Raw genomic sequence first — 18,925 nt, 5'->3', positions numbered from 1 at the left:
ATTATAAACTTTAACAAATGGAAAATTGGGTTGATTTTGATTTTTTTTTAGCTTCAGGAAATGTATCTGATAGTACGTGACCTGGTTATTTAACTCCACCTGTTTTGTGATATGTGGTCTGACTCATAGTCTCCCATCTGCTCAATTGAAGGTGCGCACACTTGCTGAATTATAATTTCATCAGTGCTAGCCATTCTCTAATTGATTGCCCAAATGGGCACTCTTCACATATGAAACTGGTAAAACGTAAGTGCTCTTCAGTTTTGCAACTGAGCACAACAGTGCCCTCCCCCTTATGTTTGCATTTGCAAGCTTCCTAGTAGGACTCCTGAAATGGTGAGTGGGAGCAGGAATTCTGACTGTTTCTTGGCGTTCCATAAGCAATGGGTAGATATAGAGAGAGCACTTCCAAAGTGAGGCACGGACAGAGTAGGTTTAACATTTGGGAATTTGGAACAGAGTGGGAATGGAATTGAGAGGGGTGTTGCCCTGCTGCAGCTGAGGCTCCAAAGGAGTGAGCTGATTGGTAAGTATGGGTAAGGCTGGTAAGTCTTTACAACTTTTATCGCTTAGAATTTGAAAATACTATTTGTGGTTTATAATCTGTAAGGGCCATAATTGGTAGTGACAAGGAGGGCGGCATGTGGCGCAGTGGTTAGCACTGGGACTGCGGCGCAGTGGTTAGCACTGGGACTGCGGCACAGGGTTAGAACTGGGACTGCGGCGCTGAGGACCCGGGTTCGAATCCCAGCCCTGGGTCACTATCTGTGTGCAGTTTGCACGTTCTCCCCGTGTTTGCGTAGATGGCACCCCCACAACCCAAAGATGTGCAAGTCAGATGGATTGGCCACACTAAATTGCCCCTTAATTGGGAAAAAAATAATTAGGTACTCTAAATTTATATTAAAATAAACAAGGCCGTAGAGAATTGGATTTAATCTAATATCAAGCATCTTCCAAAGGTTTGATGTAAAGGGGTACGTCATGGCAGGAGAGCTCAAAGCATTTGTTTGCACCTCTTGCTCCATGAGGGAGGCCGGGAACATTTCCAGTGACCGAGACCAGCATGTGTACAGGAAGTGTCTCCAGCAACATCCCCTGGAAACCGGAGCTGGAGTGGCGGCTGGGAACACTGAGCATCAACGATGCAGAGAATGTCGTGGATAGCACGCACAGAGAGGTGGTTGCACTGCAGGCTCAGACTCCGCAGGAAGGGAATGGGTGGCTGTCAGGCAGAGCAAGTGAGCAGGAGGTGCAGTAGTGCAATAGTTATAGGGGATTTGATTGAAAGGGGAATCGATAGGTGTTTCTGTGGCTGCAAACAAGACTCCAGAATAATATGTTGCCTCCCTGGTGCTAGGGTCAAGAGTGTCTTGGAACGGTTGCCGGACTTTCTGGAGGGCGAAGGTGAACATCCAGTGGTCATGGCGCATATTGGTACCAACGACACAGGTTTTAAAAAAGGGATCAGGTCCTAAAAGCAAAATATAGGGACGTAGGAAGAAAGTTCAGAAGTTGGGCGTCAACGGTAGCGATTTCAGGATTATTGCCAGTTCCATGTGCTAGTCAGACTAGAAATAGCAGGAAATGTCAATGAATACGTGGCTGAAGAGATGGGGTGAGGGAGAGCGTTTCAGATTCCTGGGGCTGTGGGACCACTTCTGGGGGAGGTGGTACAAGCACAAGCTGGATGGGTTGCACCTGGGCAGTACCTGGACTGATGTCCTGGGGGGTATTTGCGAGAGTGGTTGGGGCGGATTTAAACTAAAATGGCATGGGGCTAGGAGCCTGTGCGAGGGGTCTGAGTAGGAGGAAACAAGGACGAAAACAAAAGACAGAACGAGGAATAATAAAAGCGATCGGCAGAGAACCCACAGTCCAGATTCAAACAGGACCACTGTGAAAAATATTGGGAGTGAGGCAAGTAATGTTAAAAAGACTAGCTTCAAGGCTTTATGCTTTAACGCACGGAGCATTCACAATAATGCGGATAAACTAATCACGCAAATAGTTGTAAACGAGTCTGATATAATCAAATTATGGACACACAGCTGCAGGGTGACCAGGAATGGGAACTGAATGTCCAAGGGTATTCAGTACTTAGGAAGGACAGACAAAAAATGAAATGGTAATGGAGTGGCAGTGTTGGTTAAAGAGGAAATTAACGCAATAGTGAGGAAGGATATTAGCTCTGACAGTGTGGAATCTGTATGAGTAGAACTGAGAAACACCAAAGGGCAAAAAACATTAGTGGGCATCGCATATAGACCCCCAGACTGCAGTGAGGATGTTAGTAATGGCATTGGCATTAAATAGGAAATTAGAGATGCATGCATTAAAGGAACATCTGTAATGATGTGTAATTTTAATCTACGTATAGATTGGGTAAATTGAGGAACCAACTAGAGAGCAGGCCATCCTAAGAAGGGTACTGTGTTATGAAAACAGAATCTTTGGCAATCTAGTTGTGCGAGACCCCTTGGAATGAGCGACCATAATATGATAGAATTCTTCATCAAGTTGGAGAGTGAAGTAGTTGATTCTGAGACTCAGGCCCTGACTCATAATAAAGGAAACTACGATGGTATGAGGTGCAATTTGGCTCTGATAGATTGGGAAACATTACTTAAAGGGATGACAGTGGATAGGCAATCATTCAAGGAGTGCATGGGGGAACATTGTGCAGCACGGCAATACAGTGGTTCGCACTATTGCTTCACGGATCCGGGGTCCCAGGTTCGATTCCTGGCTTGGGTCACTGTCTGTGCGGAGTCTGCACGTTCTCCCAGTGTCTGCATGGGTTTCCTCCAGGTGCTTTGGTTTCCTCCCACAGTCCAAAGATGTGCAGGTTAGATGCAAAATTGCCCTTAGTATCCAAAAAGGTTAGGTGAGGTAACGGGGATAGGGTGGAGGTGTGGGCTTAAGTGGGATGCCCTTTCCAAGGGCCGATGCAGACTCGATGGGCCGAATGGCCTCCTTCTGCACTAAATTCTATGGTACTATGATTTAAAAAGAAAAAAATTTGGAGTACCCAATTAATTATTTCCAATTTAGGTGCAATTTAGCATGGCCAATCCACCTAGCCTGCACATCTTTGAGTTGTGGGGGTGAAACCCCAGCAAACACGGGAAGAATGTGCAAACTCCACACAGACAGTGACCCAGAGCCGGGTTTGAACCTGGAACTTTGGCGCCATGAGGCTTCTATGATAATTGTTCATTCCTGTCTGGCACAAAAGTGAAACGGGAAAGGTAATTAATCCATGGCTTACAAGGGAAATTAGAGATAGTATTCGATCCAAGGAAGAAGCATAGTCATTGGCCAAGAAAAGCAACAGGTCTGAGGATTGGGAGGAGTTTAGAATTCAGCAAAGAAGGACCAAGGGATTGATTAAGAAGGGGAAAATAGAGTACAAGAGTAAACTAGTAGGGAATATAAAAACTTACTGTAAAAGTTTCTATGGGTACATGAAGAGAAAAAGATGTGTGAAGACAAATGAAGGTCCCTTCCAGTCAGAAACAAGGGAATGTATAATAGGGAACAAAGAAATGGCTGAGCAACTAAACATATATACTTTGGTTCTATCTTCAAAATGGGGACACGAATCAGATACCAGAAATGTTTGGGAACGCAGGGTTTGGTGCGAGGAAACAACTGAAGGAGATCAATATTAGTAGAGAAATGTTGTTGGGGAAATTGATGGGATTGAAGGCTGATAAATCCCAGGGCCTGAGAATCTACATCCCACGGTACGTAAGGAAGTGGCTCTAGGAATAGTGGGTGCATTGGTGGTCATCTCCCAGGATTCAATAGATTCTGGAACAGCTGGAGAGTAGCTAATGTTACACCACTATTTAAAAAGGGAGGTAGAGAGAAAACAGGGAATTATCGATCAGTAAGCCTGACGTCAGTAGTGAAGAAAATTCTAGAATCCGTTAGCAAAGATTTTTGAGCAGAGCACTCGGAAAACAGTGGCAGGATCGGACAGAGTCAGCGCTGATTTATGAAGGAGAAATCATGCTTGACAGATTTACTGGAATTCTTCGAGGATGTAACTAGTGACGTTGATAGGTGGAGACAGTGAATATGGTATATTTCGGAAGGCTTTTGATAAAGTCCCAAATGAGAGATTGGTGTGTAAAATTATAGCACATGGGATTGTAGGTAGTGTATTGAGATGGATAGAAAACTGGTTGGCAGACAGGAAAAGGAGTAGATATTAACGGGTCTTTTTCAAATTGGCAGGCAGTGAATGACTAGTGGGGAACTGCAGGGATCGGTGATAGGGCCCCAGCTATTCACAAAATATTTTAATGACTTAGATGAGGGAACAAAATGTAATATCTCCATATTTGTAATTGCACCAAGTTGTGTGGGAGGGTGAGCTGTGAGGAGGATGCAGAGATCCTTCAGTGTGATTTGGACAAGTTGAATGAGTTACAACAATGGCAGATGCAGTATAATTTGGAGAAATGCGAGGTTATCCATTTTGGGAGCAAAAACGATACGGCAGACTATTATCTGAATGGCCATAAATTAGGAGAGGGGAATGTGTAATGAGACCTGGGTGACGTCGTACACCAGTCACTGAAGGTACTGCAGGCGATAAAGAAGGCTAATGGTATGTTGGCCTTCACAGTGAGAGGATTCGAGTACAGGAGCAGTGATGTCTTGCTGCAATTATACAGGGTCTTCGTGAGACCACACCTGGACCATTGTGTGCAGTTTTGGTCTCCTTATCGGAGGACGGCTGTTCTTGCTCTAGAGGGAGTGCAGAGAAGGTTTACCAGACTGATTCCTGGGATGGTGGAATTGACGTACGAGGAAAGATTGAATCGGTTAGGACTGTATTTGCTGAAGTTCAGAAGAATGAGGGGGTCTTACAGAAACCTATAAAATTCTAACAGGACTGGACAGGGTAGATACAGGAAGGCTGTTCCCGATGGTGGGTGTGTCCAGAACCAGGGGTCACAGTCTGAGGATACGGGGCACACCATTTAGGACAGAGATGAGGAGAAATTTACGCAGAGAGTGGTGAACCTGTGGAATTCATTAAAGCAAGAAGTAGTTGAGGCCAAAACATTGCATATTTTCAAGAAGCTGTTGGATATAGCTCTTGGGGCGAAGGGGATCAAAGGATCCCCTTGGGGGAAAGCGGGAACAGGTTACTTAGTTGGATGATCAGCCATGATCATAATGAATGTTCAAAGGGCCGAATGGCCTCCTTCTCCTCCTATTTCCTATGTTTCTATTACCATGCTCTGATGATGGCATATAATGCTGACTTGCAAAACATGCTTATTTGCAGGAGGCCTTTTGATTTGTCTTCCACGGGAACAAGCAGCTCGATTTTGTGCAGAAATAAAATCACCAAAATATGGCGAAGGTTATCAGGCATGGATAATTGGAATAGTGGAGAAGGGCAATCGCAGTGCCAGAATCATAGACAAACCACGGATCATCGAAGTAGCTCCAACAGTTGCAACGCAAAATGTCAATCCAACTCCTGGTGCCACGTCTTAAAAGAAAAAATGCACATAAAAAAGGTGACATTTATTGCAGTTCTGATGCCATCCCAAGCAACTTTTAAAATTTAACTTGTCTGCCTAGTGTCGGCCATTTGGCAGATCGTGCGTGGATATAAAAATACATCCATTGCCTTGTTTTTCTGTTACATTAACTGAAGATACACCTAATACTAAGGCAGCTTCTAAGTTGAGAACTTAATATCCAATACTGTTGATTCATTTTGAATCTTTAGACACTTACTGTTTGTGCTGCATAGGCTCTCTTAAAGTGCTTCGTGTAGAGCACAACATACCAACGGCAGTGCAGCAGCATTTCATTTGTCTGGTCACTATATTAGATGAAAACTACTTGTCAGCAAATTTGTTGCCTTGAAAGCTTTTCAGAAAGGGTTACAGTTATAATGATTAATGGAATGCAGCGGTTTGCATGATTTCATTTGAACTTTGGTTTGTAATGTTTTTTCACACAGTTAAGATGTAATGTTAGTGTTGACTTTACTCAGTTAATCGGTCTGTAAAAACGAGGAGGTCCTCTGTGCTTTATTCGCATGGCCAGCACTTCACTTGGAAGAAAAATATTTCTTTCCTATATGGTATAAATCTTAAACAATAATGTTATCATGGTATGTTTTCTATTTTTTTTGGTAGCAAACACAGATGTATGTGCTAGTTTACACTGTGGTTCGCTGTTTTATCATGCAGAAAATGTTGCAGACCAAACGAAAGGCTACTGTAAAATACTCTAAGATTGAAGCTCAGATTGAACTACACTATGACTTTTTAAAAATATAATAATCAATTATGTTGACATTATGTGCTGTGGTTATTAGTGTTTAATACATTTATATTTTGTAAAGTGATATCTGCATCTGCTTTTCTATAAATACAAATAATCTTTAGCATAATGCTGCTTAGCTTTTATTTTTTTAATTATGCTCTATTGATTCTCTTCTATTCTGTTGAATCTGATTTATATTGCCGGTGTCACATCTTGAAGTTTAATGTAATATTCTAATGAATATTTGAAGTTTTTCCTCTTCTCCCCACCCGTACTCCCGCCTTATATGTTACTTTATTTGTAAGCACATGCCTTTGTTTCTGTATCGTATATGTTAAAAGTGTATTAAGATTGGGATTTTGTTACTTGGGGCCTTTTATTTGCTGCTTCACCACCTCCCCCTTCCCAATAGAAGTTTCACATAGCACAATAACCCAGTTCATTAAATTGGAGATTTGTTGAAATGGTTGTTGATTTTATTTTTCCTATCTCCCTACATTAAGTTAATTTGATTAATTTGTTCATTAAGGCAGTTTTCAGCAACACAGTAATGCAAAAAAAAAGACTGACTTGGGCTGGTTTAGAATTCCATGTGGAGCTTTTTGAGCAGAGCAGATTTATATGTTTAATGTGTGCTAACTTCATGGTGAAGTGTCTGTTTATGCATCCATATTTGAGAACTTGGATCCTTAAGGAATTGATTTTTTTAAAAATAGTTCTCTTCAAATAGAAGGGTATTGCTGACTATGTGCTGCAAAGATATCCATCTGTTTATGTTGTGCCATGATCAACTGAAAGGCGTGCCGGTAACAGCACAAGATCATTATGTCTGTATACTCTACCCTTATTATTTCCAAAAAAAGATCAGCTTCCCTATGATGGCAACAATTGGCACCCATTAAAGACTTTTAAATAAAACATAAGAAAAGATGACCAAGTGGAAAAGAAATATTACAGGATTGGCACATGGCGAATTAGATGTTTACATCCGTTTTTGCACATGACATTGACAAATTTAGGATCTAGTTGTTCATTCAGCATCCTCTGCATCTTTCTGGGATTTTCAGGTGTCATGCCTCTGGGGAAACCCGTGTCGTGGTAAATGTGGTTTATATTTTTAATGATCCCAAGTACTGGTGTCCGGTGACACAACCCAGTTGTGGGAGTGAGTTTTAATTTCCTCAGTTGGGTACCGTGATGATATTTCAGTTACAGCCCCTCATCTTTTCTGTCACAGCGTTCTACATGAATGGTTAATATTTTTCTACTTTCTCCACAGCTGCTGCCTTCCCTGCTGCGTGTTTCTAGCAATTAGTTTTTGTTTCCAATTTTCAGCATCCGAAGTATTTTGCCTTTAAGAAACAATGCTTTATGCACCTAGCGCAGCCCATGTAGAGAATTCATCATGATACAAATCTGAGTATTTTAAACTTTTATGAGTCATTACATTGATTTTATTCATGGTTTACTTGTTTAAAAACTTGTGCGTTGGCACAACTGGTGCCTATCTGGTTGATACCCATGGGTTGGTGATGTTTTCCCATTTTAATTTTTTTTATATTGCTTATATTTTTCAAGTCATCGCCAATTTGCTGCTCACATGGTCCCGAGTCAATACCTTTCAGCATGCCAACTTGTTCAAGGAATTTAACTTTGTTCTTTACAGTTGCTGATGACGTAGCTATTAATACCTGACACCTAAAGTGGCATTTGAGAAAACCCAAGGAATAAAATACCTACTATCATTTTAAAGAAAATGTGAAAAAGAAGCTTTGTTATTCCTTTGAGCTTCCACAATAACTGAGAACTGCAACAGATTGATTGCTGTCTTAATTTTTTTTTATTTTTAAAAAAGGGATGAAGCATGAACGAACGTTGGAATTGTAGAGACCGTTTGCCTTAACATCAGTGTTGGGTAAAATGCCCAAGAGCATTCTAGAAAACGCTATCCTTAATCATCTAAATAGTGTACGGCTAAGAAAAAGTTGACGTGATGGTTGTTTTTTTAAAAATGGCTGTGCCTTAGAAATCTTAAATTCTACTTAGGTTTTTTTTGAGACGGTTAATCCAGTAGATTCTCCATTGTATAATTTTTGCTTGCTATTAATACTGCAGATCTTGAATCTAACAGTGAAATTACCGTAAAACAATCTAACTTTCCTTTGAAGCTTCTCAAATAGAATTTGCGAAAGGTACTCCACTGGATTCTACTTGTTTTCTGAAAAAGGTAACGTTACGGTAACGTTTTAAAGGTAAAAAAGAACCTATTGAGACTGAATCCTACCTCCTGTTTGAAGAGACCCACATTTAAAGTGGATGACCCAGAAGCCGTCTAGTGGCAGTGAATCTACAGCATCTGGATGTAAGCATCTGTTGAGAATAAATGCTGAATTGTTCTGGCAATTTGTTTCAATTCACAAATAAGTCAGCCTCCTTTATAAGCCTAGGACCAGCCGGACAAAGGACTGCGGCAACCTGCGGCGGAGTTCTGACAAGCCAAATGTTTTAAAGGTTTTGTGTCTGAAATAAGCTGCTTTTTAAACCAGTATTTTGTTGAAGGTTTTGGGTAACCAAATGCTGGCAGTTTGCTCCACGTCGAGTTTCCAAGCACCTTTGTAAATCAAGAGACCAAATAAAGAGTGAAAAAGATTGTACTTATCACTAATTCTGACGTCAAATAAAATCTGAAAATTGTGGTCACAAATGCAGGTGTACGATTATAATTTCATTTTTATCTTTTACCCGTGATTGCAGCCATTTTAATGCTTTAAAGCCTGATATGCGTACAGCATTGACAGGAGAAATTTGTTTGCAGATTAAAGGTTAAACACTGTCCTCCTTATAAAAACTGGAAGATTGCATTTAACGTTTGATTTGTCATGGATAAGTCAGAGGAATACTGCTGTGGTTGTTCTGTTTATCTCATTCAAAGGAATGATTTTCTCAGAACAGATTTCAAATGTTTTAGCTGAAATGTTGATCCTGGGCAATAAGCTATTGGTTTCTGAAAACACCGCAAGTCCATAAAGTGCCTATGTAGTGTCCCATGTTAAATGGTAAGTTTTGACTCCTATTCATAACACCAGGAATCTACCAAGTTTTGACTCACATTTATGACACCAGGAATTTACCAAAAGGTTTGTGAGCAGCTGAAAAAAAGAGGCTGATGTTTTGAGCGATCAAAAATGAAGTCAGTGGAATAACAATAGGAGCAGTACCATCATCTTGCTCCATCATTCAATACTAACATGGTGGATCTATCTCAACTCCACCTTCCTGCAGTACCTCCTTATTCTTCAATTCCCTTGCTAGTTTTTAAAAATGTATTTTATTACAAACATCTGGAATATTGTGTCCAGTTCTGGTCGCCTCATTATCAGAAGGATATGGAAGCTTTGGAGAGGGTACAGAGGAGATTTACAAGGCTGCTGCTTGGACTGGAGGGCATGTCTTATGAAGAAAGATTGAGGGAGCTAGGGCTTTTCTCACTGGAGCGAAGAAGGCAGAAAGGTGACTTGATAGAGGTATACAAGGTGATGAGAGGCATGGATAGAGTGGATAGCCAGAGACTTTTCCCCAGGGTGGAAATGGCTCTCATGAGGGGACATAATTTTAAGGTGATTGGAGGAAGGTATTGGGGAGATGTCAGAGGTAGGTTTTTTACACAGAGAGTGGTGGGTGTGTGGAATGCACTTCCAGCAGAGGTGGAGGAGTCAGAGTCATTAGGGACATTTAAGCGACTCTTGAACAGGCACATGGACAGCAGTAAATTGAAGGGGTGTAGCTTAGGTTGATCTTGGAATAGGATAAATGGTCGGCACAACATCGTGGGCTGAAGGGCCTGTGCTGTGCTGTACTCTTCTATGTTCTAATGTAACTAAAGTCAAACACAGGCCTGGGGCAGAAACTCGATTGTACAGAAAAGAGAGGACTAGCAAAAGGAACATGTTTAGACTATGGTCAAACCCACAGGGCCTCCAGGTGGAAAAGAAGATTGAAAAAAAACAAACCTGCCCAAACTATCCCACCAGATGACGACACTCATCAGTGAAGAGGAGAACAGGCCACCCAATCAACAGGAGGGTAACTCCCCCCTCATTCCCCAGGAGAAAGCAAAGGGATAACCAGCCAGCCCCAACCCCCAGAAACAAAACACAGCCTCCCAGGAGGCCCCGCCCCACACCCTCGGAAAGGGACACCCCGAGGTAACAGCAGCACCAATCAACACAAACTCTACCCCCAGGGTTACCAGCACACCCGAGGGGGAGGTCATTCCTGAGAAGAGGAACCGGACTGTCATGATAGCCAATAATTAGGCACCCTGGGAGACGGGAACAAATCCTCCACCCTGGCATAAACACCGGACAAGAACCAGAACAATGCTCAGCCGGATCCAGAGAGGATACACCCAGTCTAGCTCAAAGCAATCACGATCACGTAGAGGATATCCAGAGCAACCTCTGTCTTTAACCCAACCACCGCAATAGCCCAGGGGAGGAAGGTAAAGAGAGACCCAAACACAGGGAAGGAAAAAATAAACCTCTAGAATGAACCCAGGATACAAACTCTGCCCAGGCCAAAGAAGAATGAAGACAGATTCTTCATTCAAATCTTCATAAATGAGACGGGATGACACACAACACTCCCTTTCCCCAACCACAAGGAATGTAAACCACAATAACCATGGGGCAGCACGGTAGCATGGTGGTTAACATAAATGCTTCACAGCTCCAGGGTCCCAGGTTCGATTCCCGGCTGGGTCACTGTCTGTGCAGAGTCTGCACGTCCTCCCCGTGTGTGTGTGGGTTTCCTCCGGGTGCTCCGGTTTCCTCCCACAGTCCAAAGATGTGCGGGTTAGGTGGATTGGCCATGCTAAATTGCCCGTAGTGTCCTAAAAAGTAAAGTTAAGGGGGGTGTTGGGTTACGGGTATAGGGTGGATACGTGGGTTTGAGTAGAGTGATCATTGCTCGGCACAACATCGAGGGCCGAAGGGCCTGTTCTGTGCTGTACTGTTCTATTCTATAAACCAGGAGGAGTAAAACTTCACAAGCCGCACTTCCTATAATTGACTCAAAATGATCTTCCTAACTGAAGTTAACAGGATGGGGATAATCAGCACCAAGTAAACAACATGATCAGGGGTAACGATCAGGATTGTCAAAGAATCGCAGGGTAAATTGCAGGATAAAGATGTCTTCCATGGTGGACAAGAAGGCAAAGAGTCCGGCACGATCAACGATCCAGGATTTCTCAAGGTGACACTATCACTTCCACCATGCGGTCACTCAGGCAGTCCATAATGTAGGAGGCGGCCGGCCACTCCAACCCATCTGTCTGTCACTCCCTCCCTCTCTCTGTCACTCCCTCCCTCTCTCTGTCACTCCCTCCCTCTCTCTCTGTGTCGCTCCCTCCCTCTCTCTCTGTGTCGCTCCCTCCCTCTCTCTGTCACTCCCTCCCTCTCTCTGTCACTCCCTCCCTCTCTCTGTCACTCCCTCCCTCTCTCTGTCACTCCCTCCCTCTCTCTGTCACTCCCTCCCTCTCTCTGTCACTCCCTCCCTCTGTCACTCCCTCTCTCTGTCACTCCCTCTCTCTGTCACTCCCTCTCTCTGTCACTCCCTCTCTCTGTCACTCCCTCTCTCTCTCTGTCCCTCCCTCTCTCTGTCACTCCCTCCCTCTCTCTGCCGCTCCCTCCCTCTCATCGTCACTCCCTCCCTCTCTCCTCCCTCTGTCACTCCCTCCCTCTCTCTGCCACTCCCTCCCTCTCTCTGTCACTCCCTCCCTCTCTCCTCCCTCTGCCACTCCCTCCCTCTGTCTGTCACTCCCTCCCTCCCTCCTCCCTCCCTCTCTCCTCCCTCCCTCTCTCTGCCACTCCCTCCCTCTCTCTGCCACTCCCTCCCTCTCTCTGTCTCTCCCTCCCTCCCTCCTCCCTCCCTGTCAGTGTGTGTTTCCTGTGCAATGGCCGCAGTGACTCGGCTGAAGGTTGTTCTGCAACATCTCCGTCCCGGGATTGTATCCTTTCCATTTCAGGCCCGGGATTGTATCCTTTCCATTTCAGGCCCGGGATTGTATCCTTCCCATTTCAGGCCCGGGATTGTATCCTTTCCATTTCCGTACTGGGATTGGATCCTTTCCATTTCCGTACTGGGATTGGATCCTTTCCCGCTGCCGGCGGGATTTAGCGGGAGTCCGGAGTCTCGCTGCGGCGGGAGGGAGTCTCGCTGCGGGTGGGGTTTGGTTCCGGGACCCTTTCCCCGGCTCCAAGTCCACCTCCTGGAATAAAGGCGCCGTGTGGACTGGGGAATAAGTAACGGTCTTTCCAGCTGAATTAGTCAATCCAGCGAAGCTGCCTGCAGGATCCCCAACAACCACAGCGGGTAATCCAGTCGCCAGTGAATGCTTTTGATGTGTAAACACCGGTAATGTGGAAACAAAACAGCATTTGTGCACAGCAAGCTGCCATAACGATCAGAATGTCCATTTGAGAGAGCTGGCAGGGTCTGGGTGTGACCTAATGGGATGCTTGTGTGCCGTTAATTACTCTATGTGTGCAATTCAACTAATTGGGAATAAAGTCCCCTAGCGAGCGCGTTTAGCCGCATGTTTCACAGCGGCGACAACACGTGGGCCAGACAGCACCACTTGGATTAAATAAGGGGCCTCAGCGGTGAACGCATCCATGGGCGCACATAGCCCCGTTTTGTTCATTGAGGAGCTCCCCTCACCAGAACGGACTTGGCACTTTGGAACCTGAACTCAACCTTCCAACCCAGCACAGGTGCTGCCAACAGCAGACTCGTCGTTGTTGTGGGGGTGAAACCCACGCAAACACAGGGAGAATGTGCAAACTCCACACGGACAGTGACCCTGGGCTGGGATCGAACCACCAGCACCATGTGAGACCTTGACAGCATGGTGCTGGTGGTTCGATCCCAGCCCAGGGTCACTGTCCGTGTGGAGTTTGCACATTCTCCCCGTGTTTGCGTGGGTTTCACCCCCACAACCCAAAGATGTGCAGGGTAGGTGGATTGGACACACTAAATTGCCCCTTAATTGGAAAAAATGAATTGGGTACTCTTAAATTTATTTTAAACAACAATTATCTTGAGACAGATGTGCAGGTTAGGTGGACTGGCCATGCTAAATTGCCCCTTAGCATCTAAATGTTAGGTGGTGTTACAGGGATAGGCAGAGGAGTGGGCCGGTGTGGAGTGCTCTATCGTTGGTTCGGTGCAGTCTCGATGCGCAGAATGGCTTCCTTCTAGGGATACAATGACGAGGACAGTGACTATGCTTCAAAAGTACTTCCCTGGCTATGAAGCGCACGAGGAGGCATCCTGAAAAGTGATATATGAATGTTCAACATCTTTCCAAATAACTTGCGTTGAGACGACAAATCAAATTGGCTTTGGGTCTCTCATTCCACAGAGCCTTGGGCACAGCTGTCACCCAACCCTCTTGTTAGTCTTGGGAATGATCCTGGGCCAAGGAATTTAACTTGGACTGTTTTATTTCCTTTATTTTTTCATGAAATGCGGGTGTCACTGGCAGGGGCAGCATTTGTTGTCCATCCCTAATTGCCCTTGAACAGAATACTTCAGAGGGCCGTTAAAAGTCAACCGCATGGGCAGCACGGTGGCGCAGTGGGTTAGCCCTGTGGCCTCACGGCGCCGAGGTCCCAGGTTCGATCCCGGCTCTGGGTCACTGTCTGTGTGGAGTTTGCACATTCTCCCCGTGTCTGCATGGGTTTCGCTCCCACAACCCAAAGATGTGCAGGGTAGGTGGATTGGCCATGCTAAATTGCCCCTTAATTTGGAAAACATTAATTGGGTAATCTAAATTTATTTTTTTTTAAAAGTCAACCGCATTGCTGTGGATCTAGGGTGACAGGTGGAGCAGACTGGATAAGGATGGCAGATTTCCTTCTGTGGAGGGGATCAGTGATCCAGATGGGTTTTCCAACAGTCGATGCGAGTTGTCACGGTCACTAGTTTTCAATTCCAGGTTTATTAATTGAATTTAAATTCCACCAGATGTTGTGGTGGGGATTTGAACCCATGTCCTCAGAGCGTTAGCCCGGGCCTCTGGATTACTAGTAACATTAGCACGACCCCACCTTCAGTTTTATCCCTCCTGTTTCTGGGGGCTAGGAGCGGCGGCGCGTGAATTCCGAGCGCCCGGCCTTGACACTTGCGTCAAAGCGGCATGCCGGGAATGACGCGGCTGGTGGCGCCTAAGTGATGTCAGCCGCGAATGCGCAGGTTGACCGGCGCCAACCCATGCATGCGCAGTTGCCGTCTTCCCCTCCGCTGCCCCGCAAGACATGGCGGCTTGATCTTGCGAGGCGGCGGAGGGAAAAGAGTGCGTCTTTTAGAGACGCCGGCCATACGATCGGTGGGCACCGATCGCAGGGCAGACATCTCCTGAGCATGCTCGTGGTGCTTGATCCTCCCTCCGCCCCCCACAGGCCCCACACACACCGGTCGCGCGCTGTTCACGCCGGCATCGACCAGGGGTGGTTGGCGCCGGCGTGAACCGGTCGGGTTCGGCAGGCCGCTCAGCCCATCCGGGCCGGAGAATCTCCGTTCGCCGTGAGAAACGGCGAGCGGCGATTCTCCGAGCGGCCTGTCGCAAAACGCGACACGCCATTTGGGGGGAGGGGGGGGGTGGGAGAATCGCGGGGGTGACAGCGTGGCGTGATTCGCCCGGTCCTCCCGCGATTCTCCCACCCGGCGTGGGGTGCGGAGAATCGCGCCCACTATGTCTAATTTCTCCCCCATGTCTATCCCTGGCGGACAGAAGGAGGTTATGTTGTCGAGTCCAGGGGGAAAGTAAATATGTGGCTAGAATCTACCTAACCCTGAATTAATTGGTCATTAACCTTCACGAGTGCGACGGGGGAAGACAAAGCAGCGAGTGAGGGTGACGGGGGAGACAAAACAGTGTGCGCATTGTAGCACTGTGGTTACCACTGTTGCTTCTCAGGGCCAGGGTCCCAGGTTCAATTCCTGGCTTGGCTCACTGTGCGGAGTCTGCACGTTCTCCCCGTGTCTGCGTGGGTTTCCTCCGGGTGCTCCGGTTTCCTCCCACAAGCCCCAAAGGATGTACTGTTAGGTAATTTGGACATTCTGAATTCTCCCTCCGTGTATTTCGAAAGATATTGGAGCTGGTGAAGCTTTCTGAGATAGAGTGGATTGAGGAGGCCATGGAGGGGTTTGAAAATGAGGATGAGAATTTAAAATTTGGGGCGTTATTTAAACGGGAGCACGTGCAGGGGTAATGGATGAACGGCAATTGGGATACAAAGACGTGCTATTAGGTGAATTGGACATTCTGAATTCTCCCTCTGTGTACGGCTAGGGGCTTTTCACAGTAACTTCACTGCAGGATTAGTGTAAGCCTACTTGTGACAATAAAGATTATTATTGGTACAGTAAGTAACAAAAAGAAGCTGACTGCAGAAGGATACAGAAGGACATCACTTGGCCTATCGTGTCTTTGAGGGAGCTACAAACTGGTCCCAATCCCGTGATCTTTCCTCAGTGCCTTACATAATGTTCCCCATCAACTATTTAGCCAATCCCCTTTTATTATTGAATCAGCTTCCACCGCCCTTTTCAGGCAGCACATTCCAGATCATCGATTGCTGCGGGAAGATCAAACTTGCTTTCTTATCTCCAGGACTGTTTCAGTACACCTAAAATGTCAAAACAACACGCCACACAAACAAAATCTCATCATGAAAACTGATTTACTTTCCTTAATCCATATTTCAGACAGCCTTTCCCACATCAGGTGAAGTTGCTGCTCAAGCTTCTCCAAGAAGGATCCGGTAAGTAATGAGCCGAATCCTGTTGGAATCAACATGATTCTCGTTCAAGCCACTACCCATGCACTCATTTGCCAGCAAATCAGGAGATTGAGATTACACTCTAGGTTGCTATTTTCCAGAACTTGCTGGTCCATTTACAACTCGGTCTTTCCAGTGTAAGAACTTGATGGATCTGCACATAAAAACTATTATTAATTATTATTATTTGGGTATTAAGCTCACACAAAAATGTCGGGGTCATAATTAACTTTTTTAACAAAATGCTAATTTTTGATTTAATGCTGATCAGTCTCTGGCCCAGAAAGGGAACAATTTAAACTATTCAGTCTAATTCTGGAATGCAGTAAGTTCTTCCTGAGGATTCCTAAAAATTCATATTCTCCATTTTTTCTCACTTTTTTTATTTCAGTCTTTCACTTTTTCTCTCTTAATCTAATATCTTTCCCTTTATTCCTCATTCTGTACCTGATTTGGCTGCAATGCACCTTTCCCTTCGTTCCTCCATTTCTTTCTCAAACGTTAAATCTACTTAATTGGTTCTGCTGCTCTCAAAGGTCCCAGGTGCCCGTACCACATCACCACAAGCTCGCATTTCAGCAAGTTATAGCACACAGATGTTTCAAGATAAAGGGTGTCGAAAAAACCTAGGATGCCCCACTCCAGCAACAGCCCCATAAGCCCCTTCTGTGTTGTGGTGAATGTGATTCACACCGGATCATAATCTGTATATACATGTGTCTATATTGTAAGTGCAGTTGCACTATCTGACCTCCAGGGGGAGTATCTCTGGGAATGCTCGAGAATTGTACTGGGCTTCTCCCTTGGCTCCGCCCAGGACTCCTCCCCCGGGAGCTGCTGTATAAAGATCAGTGCCACATGGTCAGCCGGCCAGTTCACCAAAAGTTCAATGGCTAACAGGCTGGCTCTGTTGTGAGTATATTAAAACCGCTATTCTAATCCTACAAGCACGTGTCCGTAGAATTATTGGTTCCAACATGTGTCTAAATTGCAAGTATATATCTTTCTGAATTTATGTTAGTGGAGAACACAGGAAAGTAATAACATTGCAGTGAAGTTGCTTAATTATTTTCTTAAAAGACCAGGGGTGGATTTTCTAACCCGCTGCACCCGTTATCTGGTGCGTCGCGCCCCCACCGGCAGCGGGATTCTCCGTCCCGGCAGCCGGCCTATTGTGGGCACCCCCACGCCGTCGGGAAATCTGTGGGCGTGAGTGCGATGCCGGTGAAACGGAGGATCCCACCGATGCAGATTCCAGCCCACATTATTCATTCTTCTTTCAAGGTAGCAAATTAAAAAGCAGAACCTCAAAGGTAATAATCTCTGGAGTCATGTGCAAATTGGCACATGGCAAATAAGATGAGAGAAATTAATACGTGGCTCAAAGACAAGTGTGGGAGAAGTGGGTTCCAGTTTGTGGGGCACTGGCATCAGTACTGGGGAAAGTTGGGGGCCGTACTCTTGGGACGGGTCTGCAACCGAATCGTGATGGGAGAAGTGTTCTTGCAAGTTTCACAAGGAGTAGCTTTAAACTGAACAAGGGTTGGGTGAAGGATTGAGCTTGGGTCGACGACATGACAAATCAAAAGGTAGATTCAAGGCAAGAGAGCAAAATAGTAATATGGGAAATGAGGGTCAGAGGTGGCAGGAAGGGACAGAGTGAAAAAAAATCTAAGAATGTGCCAACAGCCAAGACTAGATGTTACAAAGATAACAGAATGACAAAAATGAAGACTCCGTATCTGAATGTGCACAGCATCCACAACCAAGTAATCAAATGGATAGTGCACATAGAAGTAAATGAATATGATCTGATGGCCATTACGGAGATGTGGCTGCAGAATGGCGAGGTTTGGGTCATGAATACTGAGGGCTTTATGACATTCAAGAAGAATAGGAAGCTCAATAAAGGCGAAGGAGTAGCACAGTTAATTAATGACGATATTGGTGCAATATTTAGAGATCTTAGTTCAGGAGATCAGAAAGTAGAATTGCTTTGTGTGGAGATGAGGAATAGTAGGGAAAGAAATCACTAGCGGGAGTGATTTTCAGGCCCCATGAAAGTATCCACAATGTAGGACAAAGTAGAGAACAATAAATATTGGATGCTCGTGATAAAGGGACAGCAATAATCATGGTGACTTTAATCTACATATAAACTGGAAAAATCAGATTGGTAGCAGTAACCTGGATGGGGAGTTTATAGAATGCTTTCCAGATAGTATCTTGCAGCAGCACAATAATGCTGCCTCACAGTGCCAGGGATCCGGGTTAACACTGCTGCCAATCACAGTGCAAGGGACCCCGGTTAGCACTGCTGCCAATCACAGCGCCAGGGAGCCGGGTAGGCACTGCTGTCTCACAGTGCCAGGGACCCCGGTTAACACTGCTGCCTCACAGTGCCAGGGACCTGGGTTAACACTGCTGCCTCACTGTGCCAGGGACCCAGGTTAACACTGCTGCCAATCACAGTGCCAGGGATCCGGGTTAACACTGCTGCCTCACAGTGCCAGGGACCCGGGTTAACACTGCTGTCTCACAGTGCCAGGGATCCGGGTTAACACTGCTGTCTCACAGTGCCAGGGACCCAGGTTAACACTGCTGTCTCACAGTGCCAGGGTCCCGGGTTAGCACTGCTGCCTCAGTGCCAGGGATCCGGGTTAACACTGCTGTCTCACAGTGCCAGGGATCCGGGTTAACACTGCTGCCTCAGTGCCAGGGATCCGGGTTAACACTGCTGTCTCACAGTGCCAGGGATCCGGGTTAACACT

At 45.5% G+C, this 18,925-nt stretch overlaps 2 protein-coding genes across 6 annotated transcripts in view; both read left to right on the top strand.

The window, feature by feature from the left end:
- Positions 1-9,010, top strand: part of sephs1 (selenophosphate synthetase 1) — a 59,667-nt gene extending 50,657 nt beyond the window's left edge. For both annotated transcript variants that reach the window (XM_038811938.1, XM_038811936.1), the window contains exon 9: positions 5,309-9,010. In XM_038811938.1, the coding sequence (XP_038667866.1) occupies positions 5,309-5,523 (215 nt within the window). In that variant the 3' untranslated portion in view covers positions 5,524-9,010. The remainder of the gene's footprint in view (positions 1-5,308) is intronic.
- Positions 9,011-12,169: 3,159 nt separating this feature from the next.
- Positions 12,170-18,925, top strand: part of phyh (phytanoyl-CoA 2-hydroxylase) — a 29,937-nt gene continuing 23,181 nt past the window's right edge. Inside the window, exons 1-2 of one of the 4 annotated variants that reach the window (XM_038811933.1) lie at positions 12,170-12,316; positions 16,081-16,136. In XM_038811933.1, coding sequence (XP_038667861.1) covers positions 12,263-12,316; positions 16,081-16,136 — 110 coding nt within the window. In that variant the 5' untranslated portion in view covers positions 12,170-12,262. Of the gene's footprint in view, positions 12,401-16,080; positions 16,137-18,925 lie in introns of all 4 variants that reach the window. The other 3 variants (XM_038811932.1, XM_038811934.1, XM_038811935.1) reach the window with 3 other exon arrangements.

Source organism: Scyliorhinus canicula, chromosome 11, assembly GCF_902713615.1.
Source record: "Scyliorhinus canicula chromosome 11, sScyCan1.1, whole genome shotgun sequence".
Lineage (NCBI taxonomy): Eukaryota > Metazoa > Chordata > Chondrichthyes > Carcharhiniformes > Scyliorhinidae > Scyliorhinus > Scyliorhinus canicula.
Note: the sequence above shows the minus strand (reverse complement) of the source record. Positions and strands in the feature narration are given on the sequence as shown.